The 18,019-nt window shown below is 37.8% G+C and overlaps 1 protein-coding gene and 3 gene segments (V, D, J or C); 2 read left to right on the top strand and 2 right to left on the bottom strand.

Moving 5' to 3' along the window:
* Positions 1-354: 354 nt before the first annotated feature.
* Positions 355-1,887, bottom strand: LOC144032007 (Ig kappa chain V region 3547-like). The segment is given in 2 exon segments: positions 355-1,679; positions 1,788-1,887. Coding segments are annotated over 2 exon segments (360 nt in total).
* Positions 1,888-2,103: 216 nt separating this feature from the next.
* Positions 2,104-3,970, top strand: LOC144031809 (Ig kappa chain b5 variant C region-like; the record flags this gene model as incomplete). The annotated part of the segment is given in 2 exon segments: positions 2,104-2,242; positions 3,572-3,970. Coding segments are annotated over 2 exon segments (468 nt in total), but the record flags the coding sequence as incomplete, so codon positions are not given.
* A 140-nt stretch (positions 3,971-4,110) lies between these two features.
* On the bottom strand, positions 4,111-6,089 carry LOC144032006 (immunoglobulin kappa variable 1-39-like). The segment is given in 3 exon segments: positions 4,111-5,029; positions 5,140-5,302; positions 6,037-6,089. Coding segments are annotated over 2 exon segments (360 nt in total).
* An 18-nt stretch (positions 6,090-6,107) lies between these two features.
* On the top strand, positions 6,108-14,956 carry LOC144032005 (receptor expression-enhancing protein 6). Of its 3 annotated transcripts, none has more exons than XM_077539594.1 (6): positions 6,108-6,222; positions 6,319-6,441; positions 11,034-11,127; positions 11,947-12,085; positions 12,252-12,442; positions 14,493-14,956. In XM_077539594.1, exons 2-6 carry the CDS (start codon positions 6,327-6,329, stop codon positions 14,497-14,499), a joined length of 546 nt encoding a protein of 181 aa, XP_077395720.1. In that variant the 5' UTR covers positions 6,108-6,222; positions 6,319-6,326; the 3' UTR covers positions 14,500-14,956. The 3 variants fall into 3 exon arrangements, with proteins under 3 accessions (XP_077395720.1, XP_077395718.1, XP_077395719.1); XM_077539592.1 differs by having other exon boundaries at positions 12,252-12,420; XM_077539593.1 differs by lacking the exon at positions 6,108-6,222 and having other exon boundaries at positions 6,243-6,441; positions 12,252-12,420.
* The last annotated feature ends 3,063 nt before the right edge of the window (positions 14,957-18,019 follow it).

Genomic DNA, 18,019 nt, shown 5'->3' on the forward strand with positions numbered 1-18,019 from the left:
TGCCGCCACTAACACTTTGACCGTCCTGAACTTGTCTCGCTTAACAATGTCCACCAACGTCACTCGCCACCAATCCAATAACCTGTAATCCTCATTAGGAACAATGTAACCACTGTAAATGTAACACTAAAAAAAGACTTAGTTCTATAGCACAACATTTACTGTGACTCAGGAATGTGTTCACAGCGCCTCACTTTTCCCACATTTTATGTTACAGCATTATTCCAAAATGTACCTGTGTAATATATTTTGGAATAAGGGAGATTGTGAGGTGCTCGAGCAGTTGGGGGGTTCAGAACAGTGCCTTGCTCAATGGCACATCTGTAGTGCTGTGAACGACAATCATTGTTCAGGTTCAAGTCACTTTTTTTTATTATTTTGAACATTAATAATAATAATAATTATTATTATTATTTTAAAAATAGAAAAACAGACTTGTAATAAAAGTGCACTTGTGAAGACAAATATACAAAACAACATAATAGTAACACAGCAATGAAAGCAACAAAGTTTTGCAGCAGTCAACCCAGTCATGATGAACTATGCATTTGCACATACGTGTTCGAAGTGTAGGAAGAAATATAAATTTATCAGGTCCTAATCTCTGTTATACAATATATCAATATTCTTTGTCAATATCATATTCATATTTCTTTAGTGTACAATATTTTTTATGCTGTGAATAATACAGTATATCAAATGTTTTACACTTTCCAATACACTAACATGCATATAAATTATAAATGCATATATACTCATACTTTTACATATATGTTTAAATAAATGTACTTGGGTCTTGACCACCTGGGGGCAGTCTAAGACAGACAGATGGAACTGCTTGTCAGTGAGACTAGGCTGGAAGGCACGAATGAGTCGTTCTATGCAGAAGATGTATATGAATGTGAACATAGTTATTTGTACTATGTTTTTTAAAGGGTTAAAGCACTGCAAGGTAGATGCTATTTAGGGTTAGCATTAGGCTAGCAGACATTTTCTAAATACACATGGTGTAATTCTCTTTGTTGTATGCTTAGTTTGATTGTAAACTACCTGGGAGTGCTGATAAAAGAGTGAAGCCTCTTCTAAAAAAATAATTGTTCAGTATTTGCCAAATGTTGCTTGTTGTGGAGTGAGTTGAGTATGGAGATACTCGTGCTTGCATCTCGTCGCGCTCTCAAGTCAAAGCAAAATTTGACTTTTAAAATGTCAAGTTGATGTTGTCTTTCTGCTTCAGTGATTGAATCTTGATGGCAGTTCTGCTTGATGACCATTGACCAGTCATGCTGTTCTTTCAGTGTCTTCCGCATACCACCTGCAGGCCACTTTCACTTCTCTAAAAATCAGAGGAGGTTTTTGTACGCTTCTGAATCACCGTGTGAAGCTGCCGCCACCATGATCGCCGAAAGCGTAGTAATCGGCCATGTCTTCTGCCTGGACGCCATTGATGGTCAAAGTGTAGTCGGAGCCGGATCGTGTGCCGCTGAATCGAGATGGCGTGCCGGAGAAGCGGCTGGATGCTTTGTAAATGAGTAATTTAGGAGCCTGTCCAGGTTTCAATTGGTACCAACTGAGATCGTCATCGATGTTTGAACTTCCCGTGGCGGTGATCGTCACCGTCCCGCCGAGAGAAACAGACTTGGTTCTGTCCGTCTGCCTCAGAAAATCATCGGCGGAAGATCCTGAAATGAGATGAATACAACACCAAGTGTAAAGTCGAAGCCAGAACTACCAGAGTCCAATTATTATCACTATCATGTTTTCTTTACTCAAGTTTCAAAGTGTCTCACCTGAAATCAGCAGAGCCCAAAGGACGAAGGTGAGTGCGGGCGACCACATCCTGACTCGGTTTGCGAGTGGAGTTTGTGTGAAAAGAGTGGATCGGACTTTTGAAGAAGCGGCAGAGCAGCCAAGCGCAGAAGCTCATGCAAATTAATTTGCGAGCGCACCTGTCTTTGCGAAAGTGAGAGACCCCGCTTCCTATTCTTTGGACTTGTTGGACTCTTCCACATCAGTTTGAGGGCATCAGTATCTATTGTTTTAGCAAAAATTGACATCTTTAGTGCATGTGGTGGCACTGGTGACGGATACCAAAAGACCGACTGACCGTATACATATTTATATAAAGAAGCTACGTCAGCGGATCGTTGCGCACTGACAGTCGACAAGGTTTTTGGACGACCGTTTCATCGCTTTGCATCACTGTGGTACAGTTTTGGCGGAGGAACCAAACTCGTCCTTGGCTGTAAGTAATAGACTTTTCATCACTATTCACACTACCAAGTTGTTTTGCACCAAAAATAATTCATGATCTTTCTTCCGTTCAAGATTTAAAACTTTAAAATTTTCTCAACCAATTTTCCAATGCCAAAACGTTCTACAGATTCGGGACGTCCATCGTTCCGTTTTTCACACTTCTCAGTTGTTTACATGACCACAATTCTTCAGTTTTGACCAAAAAAATTCTGTGATTGAAGAAATTCATCTCAAAAGTCGACATTTCTCAACCTATTCATACTATAGCTATTCCAACATTAATTTTTAAGCTCATTCGGTCCACTGTTTTACACTTTCTCGAAATTTCCATCCTTCCATTATTTAAAAAAACAAACAAACAAACAAAACTGAATAAACAAATGTTGAAATCTTAATTTTTCAAGCCAATAAACACAAATGTAAACACGAATGTGAAGATTCCAGAACTCTCTCCAATAAATATCAATCATTTATAGATTTTCAACATTTTTTAAAGATTCAATCTTTGTCTCATTTTTAGAAATGCTTTGTTACAGCCTATAGCCTATGTGAAGTTCATAATCAAATAAATAAAATGTTAGCTTAATTTGCTGCCACCATAAAATAGCAAGAACATTATTGTCAATTTTTATAGAACAAAAATGCCCAGACACATCTTGAATGCGAGCTAAATATGCAAATCCACATGCTGATAAACTGAAATGTGTCAACAGTTGTCAGTGTCTTATAGGAAGCAAAAAAAAATAAAAAATGTCCTAACATAACATTTCTTAAGTGCTAGAAACCCAATTCGATATGCTAATATTAGATTATAATGGCTTGTCTTCACTGTTGGCTGTGTGCTTATCACAGGCTAGCTAACGTTATCGTGCTAACATTAGCTAGCTTTTTTTTTCTTCTTCTTCTAAATTAGTAACTTGTCACTATTTTGTGAAACTACATTTTAATATTTGGCTGTGCACATTGCCACAAGTAGCATTAGCTAGCTAACATTAGCCAGCTTTTTGACAATATGTACCATCATTATTCTCATTCCTTTTACAAAACAAAAATGCCCATACGTTTCTTCAGTAAGAGATAAAGCCCAGAATCGACGCACTATTAGATGCTAATGGCTTGTTCCCAAAGATTGGCTATACATAGAATGCAACACGATGTTTATTATAACATCTTACAGGTGTTTGGTTGCATTTTGCCCAGTGAGAAGCTAACAACAAAGTATGTTCTTGATGATTGACATGACATGACCTAAGTGGCATTGAAAATATGTGCAATTGGAAAAAAAAAAGGTCATCTCCTTTCCTTGTCCCTCTCACAGCGGGTGAAGTGCGTCGGCCCACCCTGACCGTCTTCCCCCCTTCCAAAGAGCAGCTGCAGACAGGCAATGCCGTCGCAGTGTGCATGGCCAAAGGGGGCTTTCCGGACTGGAATCTGGGCTGGAAAGTGGACGGCAACCCCACTACCTCGGGGGTGACACACAGCCCTCAGGGAGAGGCCAGTGGGGGCGACCTTTACAGCTGGACCAGCACCTTGAGCCTCTCAGCGGACCAGTGGAGCAAGGCCCGATCTGTGAGCTGCGAGGCCAACTTTGGTGGGCAGAACCCCGTCGTAGAAACCCTGCTTGACCCGGGACGATGCTCAGTGTAGAGCCTGAACCCGAGCCAATGTTAAAACGAAGCATTGTGAAATAAAATGTATTGTATGAGTATCACCATCAGTCTGTGTAGCAGATGCTTATTGGATAAGGGAAGCAAATTGGGTAACAACTCATGAAGGTGTACGTAGAAGCACACATTTATTGTGACATGTAGTTGACATATACAGTACAGTCGTTTGAATAAAAATAATTTCACAATTATTGTGACATACACAGTTTTGCACTGGAATACCAAAAAAAAAAAATATGTTGAAGTAGTTTAATAATAAAATACATTTCAATGAATACATTTGAAAACTTAATTAAATGTAATATGTTGCATAAAAACAGACAAATACAGTTGGAGTTTTACCATTTATTGTGATGTAAGTCAAAATTAATTGAATAGTCTACATAAATACCATATGTCATTTAACTGTACATATTTTCAAAGGCATTATAATACATTATAATACATTTCTTTATTGTTCTGGTTGCAGTTGATAGTCACTGATTATGGTTTTACTCTTTGACAATAATCATAACCACACTTTCATGGGAAAATTACAAATATTTAAATAAAAAAAAAGAATAACAAACTGTGTTTTAAATTCAATTACTGCATACAAGTTCTTTTATTTCATTTATCATTTTATAAATAAATACTTAAATATAAAGTTTCTCTAAAAAATTACATCCAAATTTGCCGATTATGCTTGATGACCAGTCATGCTTAACCTTCAGAGTGGCTTCTGCTTTCCACTTGCCAACATCTGCAGGCCACTTTCACTTCTCTCAAAGTCCAAGGAGGTTTTTGTACGTCTCTGAATCACCGTGTGTACCTGCCGCTGCCGTGATAGCCGAGAGCGTAGTAATCAGCCACGTCTTCTGCCTGGACGCCACTGATGGTCATAGTGTAACTGGAGCCGGATCGTGTGCCGCTAAATCGAGATGGTGTGCCGGAGAAGCGGCTGGATGCATAGTAGATGAGCGGTTTGGGAGCCTGTCCAGGTTTCACTTGGTACCAACTGAGATAGCCACCGATGTTTGAACTTCCCGTGGCGGTGATCGTCACCATCCCGCCGAGAGAAACAGACTTGGTTCTGTCCGTCTGCCTCAGAAAATCATCGGCGGAAGATCCTGAAAGGTGATGAATGCAACACGGAATGTAAAGTCAAAGGCAGAACAACCAGGGTCCATGTCGTTATCATGTTTTCTTTACACCAACACCAAGTTTCAAAGAGTCTCACCCGAAATCAGCAGAGCCCAAAGAACGAGCACGAGTGCAGGCGACCACATCCTGATCCAGGTTCCGAGAGGAGTTTGTGTGAAAAGATGGGTGCAGACTTTTGAAGACGCGGCAGGGCAGCCATGCGCAGAAGCCCATGCAAATGAGGCTGCGAGCGCACCTGTCTTTGTGAAAGTGAGGGGTCAGCACTTCCTGTTTTTTTTTAGGAGATATGAATCTACATGACTGTACTTAGAAAGAAATGAACGTTTAGTAAGGCTGAAACTGACATTTGAACCCAGAACCTTTCAACATAAAAACTTTTAACTCGATGTTTTTAAATAAATGGAAGAAAAAAAAAAAGCTAATGACCAGCAGGACGGATTACATTCGACACGTCTCCAGACCTAACACAATGCATTTACTCAAGGGAAGACTGGAAAGGAGAAATCCCACCAAATAATACTTCTTTCTTATAATACTTGCCCTTATTAGGGTTGTAGCCTAGATAAACTGGAGCCACTCCGAGTTGACTTTGGACGAAAGGCATTGTGCAGGGTTCATTCAGGAATTCACACATTCCTGGATGTATCCACCAACCAATCGCAATCGCACATATTCAACAATGAGGGCCAATTTAGAGTCCTGAGTAAATCTGACATGAATTTTTTTTTGAAAATGGGGAAAAAGATGGCACCGGAGATTATTCAAATCCAAAACCTGTTCGTCGGGGATTAGCAATATAACTCCATTGTAAACTAAGAGACACCTCTAATGACTCAAAACACATTTCTAAAACAAACAAGTTCATCCAAGGCCAGACGTTGAAGATTTTCATGCGAACTAAAAATCTATCTATCTATTTATCTAATCAATGTTTTTATTTGGACTCCAAGAACCGTTTTTTTTTTTCCATCACCTGTCGCCATGAACGTTATTCTGGTCCCTGATTGGCCAGCGAGCGTCACTAAACTCCTCCCCCCTGCCTAGCAAGCCCCTTGATTGGCCAGCCGGCGTCCCCGGTTCCCTACCCCAGCCCCCATCACGACTCCACTCCAGCCGCCGTCCTAAACCTCTCTTTTCAGGGGGAAACATATCTATAAAGGTGAGGAAAACAAACGTCTTTTTCACATCGAACCCTTCCACTCTCCGTATGTTGTGTCATTTGTCAATCCCCCGCTTGTTTCCCGTCGCTTTCCAGGATCGAGAATGAGTCAGTTCAAGGAGCGCTTTGTGACTTTGCTCCATGAGAAGAACTTTGTCACCGACCAGCTGGCAACGCTGGAGCAAAAAACGGGAATGAAGAGAGAGTATATCGTCTTGGGTACGTCCGTACACTCGGTTGAACCACTCTCCTTTAAAAAAAAAAAAAAAAAAAAAGTCGAAATCAAAGAAACAAACGCTTCCTCGACTCAAGCTAGCAAGTTTTTATGAGCTAGCTGTGATGACGTCACTCGACAACCATTTTGCACATTCTGGACTTTTCTACAAGCTTTGTCTTCCCCTGAATAAGAGACGCAGGTGCTAAAAGTATTACCTTTACACCCTGTACTCAAGTAGTATGTAAGCCCAAAAGTGTCAAAATTCAATAAATAAAAAGGCCTTTTTGAAATAACTATCCTTTTGCTAAATAACCGACAATTATGTAATACGGCCATTAAATTGTGAAATGAGGCATTAGTATTATTATGAAAACTTTTCATACTGTTCTTTAATATGTAAAAAATATTTTATTTTGATTACATATTTCATAATGATTATTTTAACAACGTCATACTTTTAAAAAAATAATGACATTTAATTTATTTTTCAAGGTTTTATAAGATAAGAAACGCATTTTTACAGTCAGTTTTTATTTCATAATGTCTTTTTCCACAATGGTCTTATTTTACATGATGGCGTTTTCCAGCTGAATGACTTGGTCTGTCAATCAAAGTCAGTGGATGGGATCACCTGTTTGAGCCTAGATCGCCGTGACGCCTACGCCGTAGCCTGACGCAGAAGTTTAACAAGGCCTTTACGTTATGATCCAATTCTAAACGATTTGCTAATTCTTGCAGTACTTCTGAAAGTGACTTATCTCCCGCATCCATGCTTTAGCAAGCCTGTGACTGCCGCGGCTCCTCATCAGGCGCTAAACTCTCCACGCGTGAATCGATACTGCAAGTGCTGCTGCTCATGTCTGTAGAAGGGACTCAGCCAATCACGTAATTGGCTCCGCCTCATGTCATTTGATTGACAGACCAAGTCATTTGGCTGTAAAACGCCATTATGTAAAAAGAAGACCATTGTGGAAAAGGACATTATGAAATAAAATCTGACTTTGCAAAAAAAGGTTTTCTTATCTTATAAAACCTTGAAAAATAAATTAAATGTCATTGTTTTTAAAAAGTATGACACTGTTAAAATAATCATTATGAAATATTCAATCAAAATAAAATATTTGTTACATATTAAAGAATAGTATAACACTTTTCATAGTAATACTATCACCTCATTTTAAAATTTACTGGCCATATTACATATCGTCTGTTATTTATCGACAGGATAGTTATTTCAAAATGCCCTTTTTATTTATTGAAATATGACACTTTTGGGCTTCCATAAAGTAGAGGTTTAGATGCTTATGTAGAAAATGATGCGTAAGAGGAGAAGTATTGTTTGAACTCCAATTATACAAACTGGTGGTGATTTTAGTTGACAAAAAGGGTTAGTTCTCTCAAACAGAAGGTGCTGTGCATTAAACAACATACAAACTGAAGATGGATCACTAGCTGAGAGTTACTTCTTGGGAACTGATAACAAAGTTGATGTAAAATGAACTTAAAATGAATCATGTTATTGTATGGTATTATTGATAATGATATTCATTTTTGTGAAAACATTGATCATTGATCAAAACCTTTATTTATTTATTTATTTATTTATTTATTTATTTACAATAATATGTTCTATGCAGCCCAGTAGTCTAAATACGGTATTCTGGTTAATATTGGGTTGATTTAGATTTTGCGGTAGCAAAATCCAGTCATTTTTATCCATCTCAGGGGGCGGCCATTTTGCCACTTGCTGTCGACTGAAGATGACATCACAGTTGCTCAACCAATCCCAGCTCGGCTTCAGAAAACAGTTGTGCTGTGATTGTTCGTTCCTGAGCAACATTGATGTCATCTTCAGTTGACAGCAAGTGGCAAAATGGCTGACGCCTGAGATGGATTAAAATGGCTTTCCACAAATGTAATATTATTCCAAATTTCATGTTTAGACTAGTGAGGTCAAATATAATATATTATGGTGAATAAATGATTTCAGTTTAAAGAATAAGATAATCAGTTTTGGGGTACCCATTACCTTCAAATTTTGGCTATTCACGACACTTCAAATCTTGGTCTTTAATCCCACTTCTTGTATGACTGCGTTGATATAGTGTGGTCCATAAAAACTATAACAAGGATATACATTCTTCACGTTCTTTGACTAGCTACACATTCTTTATTGGTGTTAAATGAACCCCCACCTTCAGCTGTTCCCACGAGTATTTATATCACCCCCCTCCTCCCCCTTCTAAATACATTCAACCTTGGATGGGATTTCATAGGAGGCGGCTGTCAAATCAGCAGTTGCCCTCCAGGATGGCACTTGAATGCATAACGTTGCCATTTCTTCCTAATTGCTGAAGACAGGAATCTAACTGACGAGTCCAACCGTGTCACGGCAAAACGATTGGCCGGAATGTGAGCAAAGTTGTTCATTTATCATGCATTTTCCCCCCACTACGGCTATTCATTTGCCAACAAGCAAGTTAGCACGCTTGGTGCGCAGTTTCGTTATGAACCGACTGCTGTACCGGCTTGCGGGTATCGTTTTGACCAAGTTCGCAAACTTTCAAGAAGAGCGAGTGCTTTTGGTCTTAATTGTATGTATAAACCTGCTCTTGGTTTCAGTTAAGGCCTGTTGACAGAACTTGACATCTGTGCCTTTATTTACACCTGTGCAAAGTACATGCAAATATTAGGAAAATTATATCACATTTAACTAAGGCTGAAATGTTTTAACTGTGCTAATAGCCTGTGGCACATTTTCAGATGATGATGATGATGATGATTTATTATTATTATTATAATTATTATTATTATTATTATTATTGTTCTATTTGTATTTTTTTTAGGCTTATTTTTAAATTTGGATTTTGGTTTTATATTTTGGATTTTTTTCTAGATGTATTTTATGTCAAGTTTAAGTTGTCAAATCATTTGTATTATCTAATGATAGCTTTTGTCTTTATTTGTCTTTTTGTGTACTTGTCTAATATTTTAGTATTTCTTCTGATTTTGTATTTTGTGGTCAATATTTTTGCATTTTCATGTTTACTTTTTTTTGTTTTTACGAAGTTTGATTTTAAATATTGTTTTTCTTGCCTAACATTTTCCATTTTCAGCTATTTATTTTTGTTGTGATATTTTCTCATTATATTATTCAGTCCCTTTTTTATATCTAATATTTGGTGTTCTCTTATTTTCATCAAATACTTTTTTATTTTATTTTTTTATTTTCTGGTGATATATTTTTCAAACAACAGGGCTCCACACTAACATTTTTAACTAGGAGTGGCCCCTAACCTGAAAGATGAAAATTTAGTGGTGCACACTGTAAGTCGACTAGCGAAGTAAACATTCATCCCACTCATTTTCACGTTATTACTAATAAATGCGGAGCACAAGTTTGCCAGAAAAAAAATTAAATAATAATCATTAGGGGTGTGAATTGCCTAGTACCTGACGATTCGATTCATATCACGATTCACAGGTCACGATTCGATTCAATACCGATTAATCCCGATACGAATTTATAAGTCGATTGTTGTGATTTTTTTTCCATTCAAATTTAGAAAATACTCATCAGTAAACTTGTAGAGTGCAAGATTTGTATGAAAATGTATTATTTATTTATCTGAAACTTCAGTCTTATACAGGTTGTAATCTGTTTCATGTTTGAACAGCATTAAAATAAAATATTAAGGCTTAATGTTCCGTTCATATAACAGTCTTCCATGCTTAAGGTGTGAACCCTAACCGTAGTAAGACGTTTTGTTGAATATTTTTCCATTAAAAATGGAAGTTTAAAAATCGATTCAGCCGCCTATTGAATCGATTCGAGAATTGCACGATGTAGTATCGCGATATATTGCTGAATCGATTTTTTTAACACCCCTAATAATCATTAAAAAAAAGAAAAGAAAATTCAGTCAGCAGCAAAATGCACCATTTAGAGGCAGTCTGGAGTCTTCTCGTCTTTTGGTCAAACTGTAATATTGTGAATTTTTTAGAATATTTTTTGTTGTAATATTTTCTAGTGTTTTAATCAAGTATTCTTTCATCTGTATTCTTTTCATCTGCCATTTTTGCATTGAAACAAAATATATTTCTAATTTTTCTCCTTTTTATATATTTCCACATCAACGTTCTTATCACTTCGGTTTCACATTTGCAAATCTTTTCTTTGTGTGTCACGTGTGCTTTCAGGGTTTGTTTCTTTCGGGTCTTGAAGCAGTTTTTCCAGTTCAAGCTTCTTGTGGCGTCATCTGGTTGTTATTCATAACCGAAATGAGATGCAAGGACGCGTCACACGCCGTCGTTCTGCTCCACCACTTTGTATCCCATCCCTCTCGGCGTCCCCATTATCGACCTGCAAGTCAAATATTTACATTTTGCGGGCAATGGAATGATTCATGTTTCAGCTTCGAGCCACTGACCAAGTTTCAGTTCGCCTTTTTGATTCTCACTGTTTGCGCTCCTCCTCATCCTGCTGCTTACATCCTGCTGGCGACATGTCGGCGTGTCGGTCAAATCGCGAATTAACATTTGCCACCCACTTACTTCCTGTGTGAAACTTGTGCTCTTCTTTTGCCCTGTGCAGGTGCCCTGGGTCTGGTCGGAGTCTATCTGCTCTTCGGGTACGGCGCGTCGTTGCTATGCAACCTCATCGGCTTCGTCTATCCGGCCTATTTCTCGTATGTATCCGCTTCAAGCACGTATTCCCTCCACTACATGCCATAAACCCCAGTTGTCTGTTTGCCCTAAATGTTATTATAAAGAAGGTGGTGCTAATATTTAATTTTAATTTTAATATTTATTTTTTGTTTCTATCTGGCATACTGGTAGTTGTTCCTAATAAGTTCATATTCGAGTTTTTGTTGTAGTATTTTTCCAATATTTAAGTATTTGTTTTAATATTTTAGTATTCTAATATTTTTTTTTCTGATTTTAATCTTCTTTTCCTTATTTTTTTTTTTTTCGAATAGTCTTTTTGTGTTTTGTTTTTTTCCTTCGTCATATTTGTGTATAGATGCTGTGACCTGACCCTAATTAATTGTCTTTCATTTGAGGAGAAACTAATTAAAAATATTGAATTTCACTTCATAAATAGTTAACATTAAAATGCATTTGTACAAATACAGATCTTACCCCTAAAAATGGGTATCTGGTACGCTGCAGTTATGTCAATAAACACACCCTCGGCTTTTATTTCTGACACTTGCAGTTTAAGTATTTTTGACATATAATTTTTAAAATTATTATTTGTTGGAATGCTAATAAAAGTACATGTATGTAGGCCTTACCTCTAACAGTAAATACTTTGAGTAACACCTTCAGCCACTATTTGAAAAATTACAATATGTCATGTATATTTTGAATTATCGCATTTATTTTTGGAGAAACATGAAAATAATGTACATTTGTAGAAATGCATGCCTTTCCTCTAATATCAGAATAAAAGACATATGAAAGATTTGCATATGGGATGACTTGAAGTTGTTTTCTTTTTGTAGTATCAAAGCCATCGAGAGCACAGTGAAAGAAGACGACACACAGTGGCTCACCTACTGGGTGGTGTACGGATTCTTCAGCATCGTGGAGGCTTTCTCCGACATCTTCCTCTTCTGGTTCCCCTTTTACTACGCTGGGAAGGTACGCCCGTGTGCACAGCAGCCTCTTGTGGACAATGAATGTAATGACTCATCAGCTTGTCTTAGTGCTTTTTAACATTTCTCCAACCAAGTGCATTTGTGGTCATCATGGTACATTTACAAGAGCCTTGTTTACAAATAATTGACTTTAAAACTGATGACTGCAGTGCATCTTCCTCATCTGGTGTATGGCTCCCATCACGTGGAACGGCTCCGACATCCTGTACAAGCGTGTCATCCGGCCCTTCTTCCTGAAACACCAGGCCGCCATGGACGGCGTGGTGAGCGACCTGAGCGCCAAGGCCAAGAGCGTGTCGGAGAGCGTCACACAGGAGGGTGAGATACCCACAGTGTACATGCAAGTACAACCACATTTTTTTATATAAACGGCATGCCGGTGCGTGCAGCTGCCTTCGCTCCTGCATGTGTAACCCGGCAAGCATCACCTCACCTGCTCATACGCCATATTCACGCTTCTTAACAAATCCTTTCGCGATGCTCGGAAACGGTAGGCGGCATCCATGGCAGGCAGTGATTGACTACCAGACAAAAACGTGAGTTTGGGGTTCCGCAACCAGACATACCCCAGGAGGGTCTTTTGAGATTTACGTCAGAAAAATCCAAATGAATTGGATGTTCCACAGGTTGTAAATAATTGTACAGGGAAGATTGCAGGATTGTATGCAGGTAGGTTACCTTCTTTTTTTAAAAGGGACAGACTGGGAGCCAAACTTTCATCAGGGGTTTTTGGAAGGCATTTTCTCACAGGTAGTGTCATTTCCTCCTGGTTATTGTATTGCAAAAAAAAATAAAAAATCTAAAATTGACTGGCAGTAGTATTATACAAGAACCTTAAGTTAAAAAAACTAAGGCTGTTTGATACCACTTTGTTTCATACCGACGCAATACTCAGCTTTTGAATAATCACCGATACCAGTAGTACATAAAATTCCACCCAAACAATGACAGATAATTTTAAAGAAAGACCTATGAATCCCAATATAGTATTTTTCCTTAAAATTGCATGAAATTAATGGCATTTTTGTATACCTTTAATTTCTATTTCCTGATTGTAAAATGTCGGCCACCGTAATGAGTAGGAGTGTGACAATATATCGATATCGCGATAAATCATGATACTTTGTCTCCCAATAGATTATCGATACGCTTACCCAAGTATCGCAATATTTGTACTTAATATGCAGCCACTATAATATCTCCATTGTTCATGACTTATTGAGCAATTACTTGGCAGTCCGCTCGGGGGAGCACCTCATAAGAGTGGTGGGGAAATGGACGGAAGTCTTCAGGCGAAGAAGACTCATGAGCTTATTATTATTTATTTATTTATTTATTTATTTATTTAAACTACTTATTGTTATTATTCTGCAATTGGCTGTCAACCAGTCCAGGGTGCACCAGGCCAGCTGAGATAGGCTCCAGCACCCCCCCTGTGACCCATGTGAGGAATAAGCGGTCAAGAAAATGGATGGATGGATATATATTTTATGTATTTATATCATATTATTATTATTATTATTATTATTATTGTTGTTGTTTTATTTTTGTTATTTATTGATGATTTACTTTATTTTATTTTTACTTGTTTATTTATATTATTATATTATTATTAGTATTATCGTGGATTTATTACCGGAGCAATATATCGATAATCGTGGTATCGTCATATTGTGAGATAATCGTTATCGCGAGCCTTGTATCGCATATCGTATCGTGAGGTAGCCAGAGGTTCCCACCCCTGTCACGAGTACCGATACCTTAAAGTAAGGCTGGTATCAGCACCGATATCGATACCTGATATCACCATTCCCATATATACATTACATAGCTCGGGGGAGGGTCACAAACTTTCGGGTCCTCGCGGGCCCCTATCTTGCATGTTTTGCGACACTTCCCGAGCAAGTGCAGAAGCTTGATAATAGTACTGATCATTTCAATCAGGTGTGTTGGAGGAGGGAAACGTCTATAATGGGGGGTTCTCCAAGTCCGGTCCTCGAGAGCCCTTATCCAGCCTGGATCCATGTCTCCCTCCTCCAGCACGCCGGAATCCATTAACCAGGATATTTTATCTGGCTTCTGCAGGGCTTACCGATGATTTGATTCAGGTGTGTTCAAAGGAGGGGAACATGGAAACCAGGCTGGATAGGGGCCCTTGAGGATCAGACTTGGAGACCCCTAATCTAAAACATGCAGGATAGGGGCCCATTGTGGGCTGATGATTCAGAAGTGAAAGGAGCAAAAGATTTTTTTTTATTTGTTTTTTTCTGGTTGCGTGCAACTGAGCCTGCTTCTTCTCTCAATGGCTGGTTTGGCGTTCCACTGTAATTATAAATAAGTATTTTGGGAAAAAATATTATCTAAAATGTTTGTTTCTCTTTTGTCTTCAGCTGTTAACCGGGCTCTCAACCACAACAAGGACCAGTGAGGATCATGGGAACACTAGATTGCGTGAGAACGGGCGAATGAGTATGAATGTAATGTATGCTTTTGTTTGTCCAAAGAAAAAACAAACACTTTACTTCCATGGGTACGATCAGCACAAAGCATGACACTGTGGGACACAATCACCAGGTTGAAACACTCCTGGAAGATATTTATGCATTACTGAGCCTTTTCAGTCTGGAAACTAAATCATGTGTTACAAATGATGCCATGTTTGTGTTTCTCTTGAAAGCACGACTCGCACCTTTTTTTTTTTTTAAACAAAGAAAAATACAAAAACAGTCTTTCCGATTATATCATCTTATTATGAAGACGCAATAAACTGGAAATATGATCAATTGTCAGCCACTTCTCACTCTGCATTTTGTCTGCCTGTCAGTGACAAAAATAAACACGCTTGCTAACATTAGCTTAGCTCGTCACTTTCCGTCTGGTCTTGATACCGCAGTATTTCATGCCCATGTCTTTGCTTTGCTGCCGTTCACAGGAGATATATGTTGAAAAATGTTAACTTGATTAGGGCTGAACGATTAATTGTATTTGCGATTAAACCGCGGTTTGACAACCCACGATTACATAATTGCGGAAAGCTGCGTTTTAAATGCTCATTGAAACGGAGAGTAAGGAGGGAAAGATAGGGGTAACAGGACAGTCACCGCTGTAACTAAAGTCTAGCGCCGTAAGTGCACGTCATTTTGGTGAGGGTTTTTTTTGTTTTTGTTTTTTTTGTTTTTGTTTTTTGTTGGTCTCATGAGACCCTGAGACGAGTGCCTAAGTCAGTGGTGTCCAAACTACGGCCCTGGGGCCATTTGCGGCCCGCCGTCCTTTTTTTTTTTTTTTTTTTTTTTTTTTTTTTTTTTTTTTTTTTTTTTGTGGCCTGTGACATATGCTAAAAATGGCATTTGACTCAGTTCAAATAAAATAAAAACAAAAATGTTTGGAGATGGTCAAAAAACACAGGTGCTATTAAAGGTTATTTTAGTTAACTAAAACTAACGAAATAAAACTAAATTCATAAAAACAATTTTGTAAACGAAATAAAATAACGAAAATACTTTTTTTTTTTTTTTTAAACTAACTGAAATTACATTTTATGTTTACAAAACTTACTAAAACTATAATTATAGCAAAAATGTACTTCATTTTAGTCTGGTGTGATTTTTAGTAGATTTATTTTAATATCAACCGGAATAATGACATTCGAAAGTATGTCACACAGAAGTGATGTCATCTAGCAGCAGCCAATAGAAAAGCACCTTCAGATGACATCGCATTAAAAAAACAAACAAAAAAAACTAATACTAATACTGAAACTATCTAAAACTAAACTAAAACTAAGCATTTATTAAAGAACTAAAACTAAAAAACAGAACCACCCTGAAAACTAATAAAAACTAACTAAAATTAAAAATTCCAAAACTATAATAACCCTACTGCCATACTACAAATAAAATGGTTTATATACTGTAGTATTTTTCTAAATCTGCAAAAGCACAAATTATTTGTACAGTTTTTAGGACTAAACACAATTTCTCTTCATAACATTATGTGGCCCTTGCGTCTTTCTGAGCCGCGTTTTTTGGCCCTCAAATGAAAAAGTTTGGACACCCCTGGTCTAACTTGTTTATTCTGTTTGAACTTAGTTGTAAAACAACACTTCACTGTTGTGAGTTGCCTTTTTGGCTGCCGGACGTTTTGTAAACTGGGCGTACTGTACACGCAAGGGTGCGGCAGCGGCTCATAAATTTGAGTTGTTCTATATTTTGAGGCTAAATAGGTGTGTCGGTGGCCATATGTTGTCGTTTGATTTCATGAATAAAGATTAGGACGGCCGAAATGATTATCGCTCCTTATTACTCACCGTCATTTAGATGCCGCCGCCGTAGCCTCTGTAATGTACATGTATTGTAGCGTTGGTGAAGATGACTTGACTTGACTTGACTTGAACTAAATAGGCCAAGCGGTGAACAAACAACTCTTTAATGACAACTTGCATGTAACTGTCAGGCCAGAACACAACGGCTCCGAACACGCTTAGCTTACCAAAACAAATCCTGTGTTGCCTTCACGGACCGTCCAGACCATGGGAAACTACTCAACCCGTAACCCACCCACAAGGATTGCTACAGAATGCTAGTGGTTTTTTAAATCAAATCGGAGATGTTACATCATATAAGGAGGTATAATTGTACTTTGCCTACACTTTACCATGTGTGAATTTAGTGACTGAAGTGATTTTTTTTTTTAACATTGCATCATTTTACGTCTTTTTCCATCAATGGCAGTGAATGAGTTAAATGTATACTGAATTTATTTATAAATGCAGTGTTTATGTCATGTTTCATGCAACATGAAGAGTTAGATATGTTGAGTGGGAAATTGTAACTAGTAGAAAAGAACTGATATTAAAAGGCTTCATTGGCCTTTATCTTAAGATCCTGTAATATATAATAGCTCTGATAATTGTTTCTTATAATTAACTTTTTGTTGGGTAAAAAAATAAATTAATAATAATAATAAAGCATGATATCGCAATTTTTTTTGGGAAAAAAAAATCTCAGATTGTTTTCCATAATTGTTCAGCCCTAATCTTGATTAGTTTGGATGTTTTTTCCTGTACATTGCCAGATAAAAAAATGTTTTGTAGACTTCAGAATTCATTCTGGTTGCGTCATCAATAGACTACTGAGCCTGTTCCAGAACGAAAACAATGGTGGGAATTTTTTATTTTTTTTTCATCTGAAAAAATCTTTTCCAACATAGATGGGTTTTTTTTTTTATTTATTTTTTTTATTTTTTTTATTTTTTTTTTAAATATCTGTCTATTTTAGTCCCCCCCCCCTCTTCTCCCTCAGCGCAGTTTGGCATGCCGACGCATCCGTCTCGTCAGCCCCCAGCCTCAAGAGCCCATTTACGGCCCTTCAGTTGGCCTAACTGCCCGGACGTTAATTTGTGTTTGGCTGTCTTCACGCTCGAGAGGCCTTCAATGGGATGCCCTTTTGTGCCAGGCGCACTGCAGAGAATGCGCAAAAAAAAAGAAAAAAAATGGTTGACCCAGGCCACGCGCACACACAGAAAAGGGCCTGTGTGTGTTTGTGTGGTCACGTTTATGTTCACGGCAAGTTACGGAGATGCAGGAAGCAATTACAAACATCAGAAAGGATTGCTCAAAACAAATGAACATCTCTATTAAATACAGTGTGGTGAAAGTGTTTTTCTAACACTAAATGTTTTTGCAAAGGGGTGTTATTCATTCACCTTGGGGAAAATCAAACAATTTATACAGTGGACTCACATATTGCAGTTCAGCTTCATGCTTTTGGGGAATATCATTTATTTATTTTTAAACCAGACTTCAGTTTTATTCAAATGTTGTTGTTTTTTTAAATGAACTGTATTTTGCAACTGAAGAGGTATTTTCATTTTACTGAGCACAAAGAAAAGAAGACATTTGGTGATTTTCTTGTACCAA

This window comes from Festucalex cinctus, chromosome 12 (assembly GCF_051991245.1).
Source record: "Festucalex cinctus isolate MCC-2025b chromosome 12, RoL_Fcin_1.0, whole genome shotgun sequence".
NCBI lineage: Eukaryota > Metazoa > Chordata > Actinopteri > Syngnathiformes > Syngnathidae > Festucalex > Festucalex cinctus.

Coding starts and splice junctions, on each gene's coding strand:
- LOC144032005 (XM_077539592.1), top strand. CDS start 6,327: ATGAGTCAGTTCAAGGAGCGCTTTGTGACTTTGCTCCATGAGAAGAAC. Junction 11,128..11,946: donor GTCTATCCGGCCTATTTCTC/GTATGTATCCGC, acceptor TTCTTTTTGTAG/TATCAAAGCCATCGAGAGCA. Junction 12,086..12,251: donor CCTTTTACTACGCTGGGAAG/GTACGCCCGTGT, acceptor TGATGACTGCAG/TGCATCTTCCTCATCTGGTG.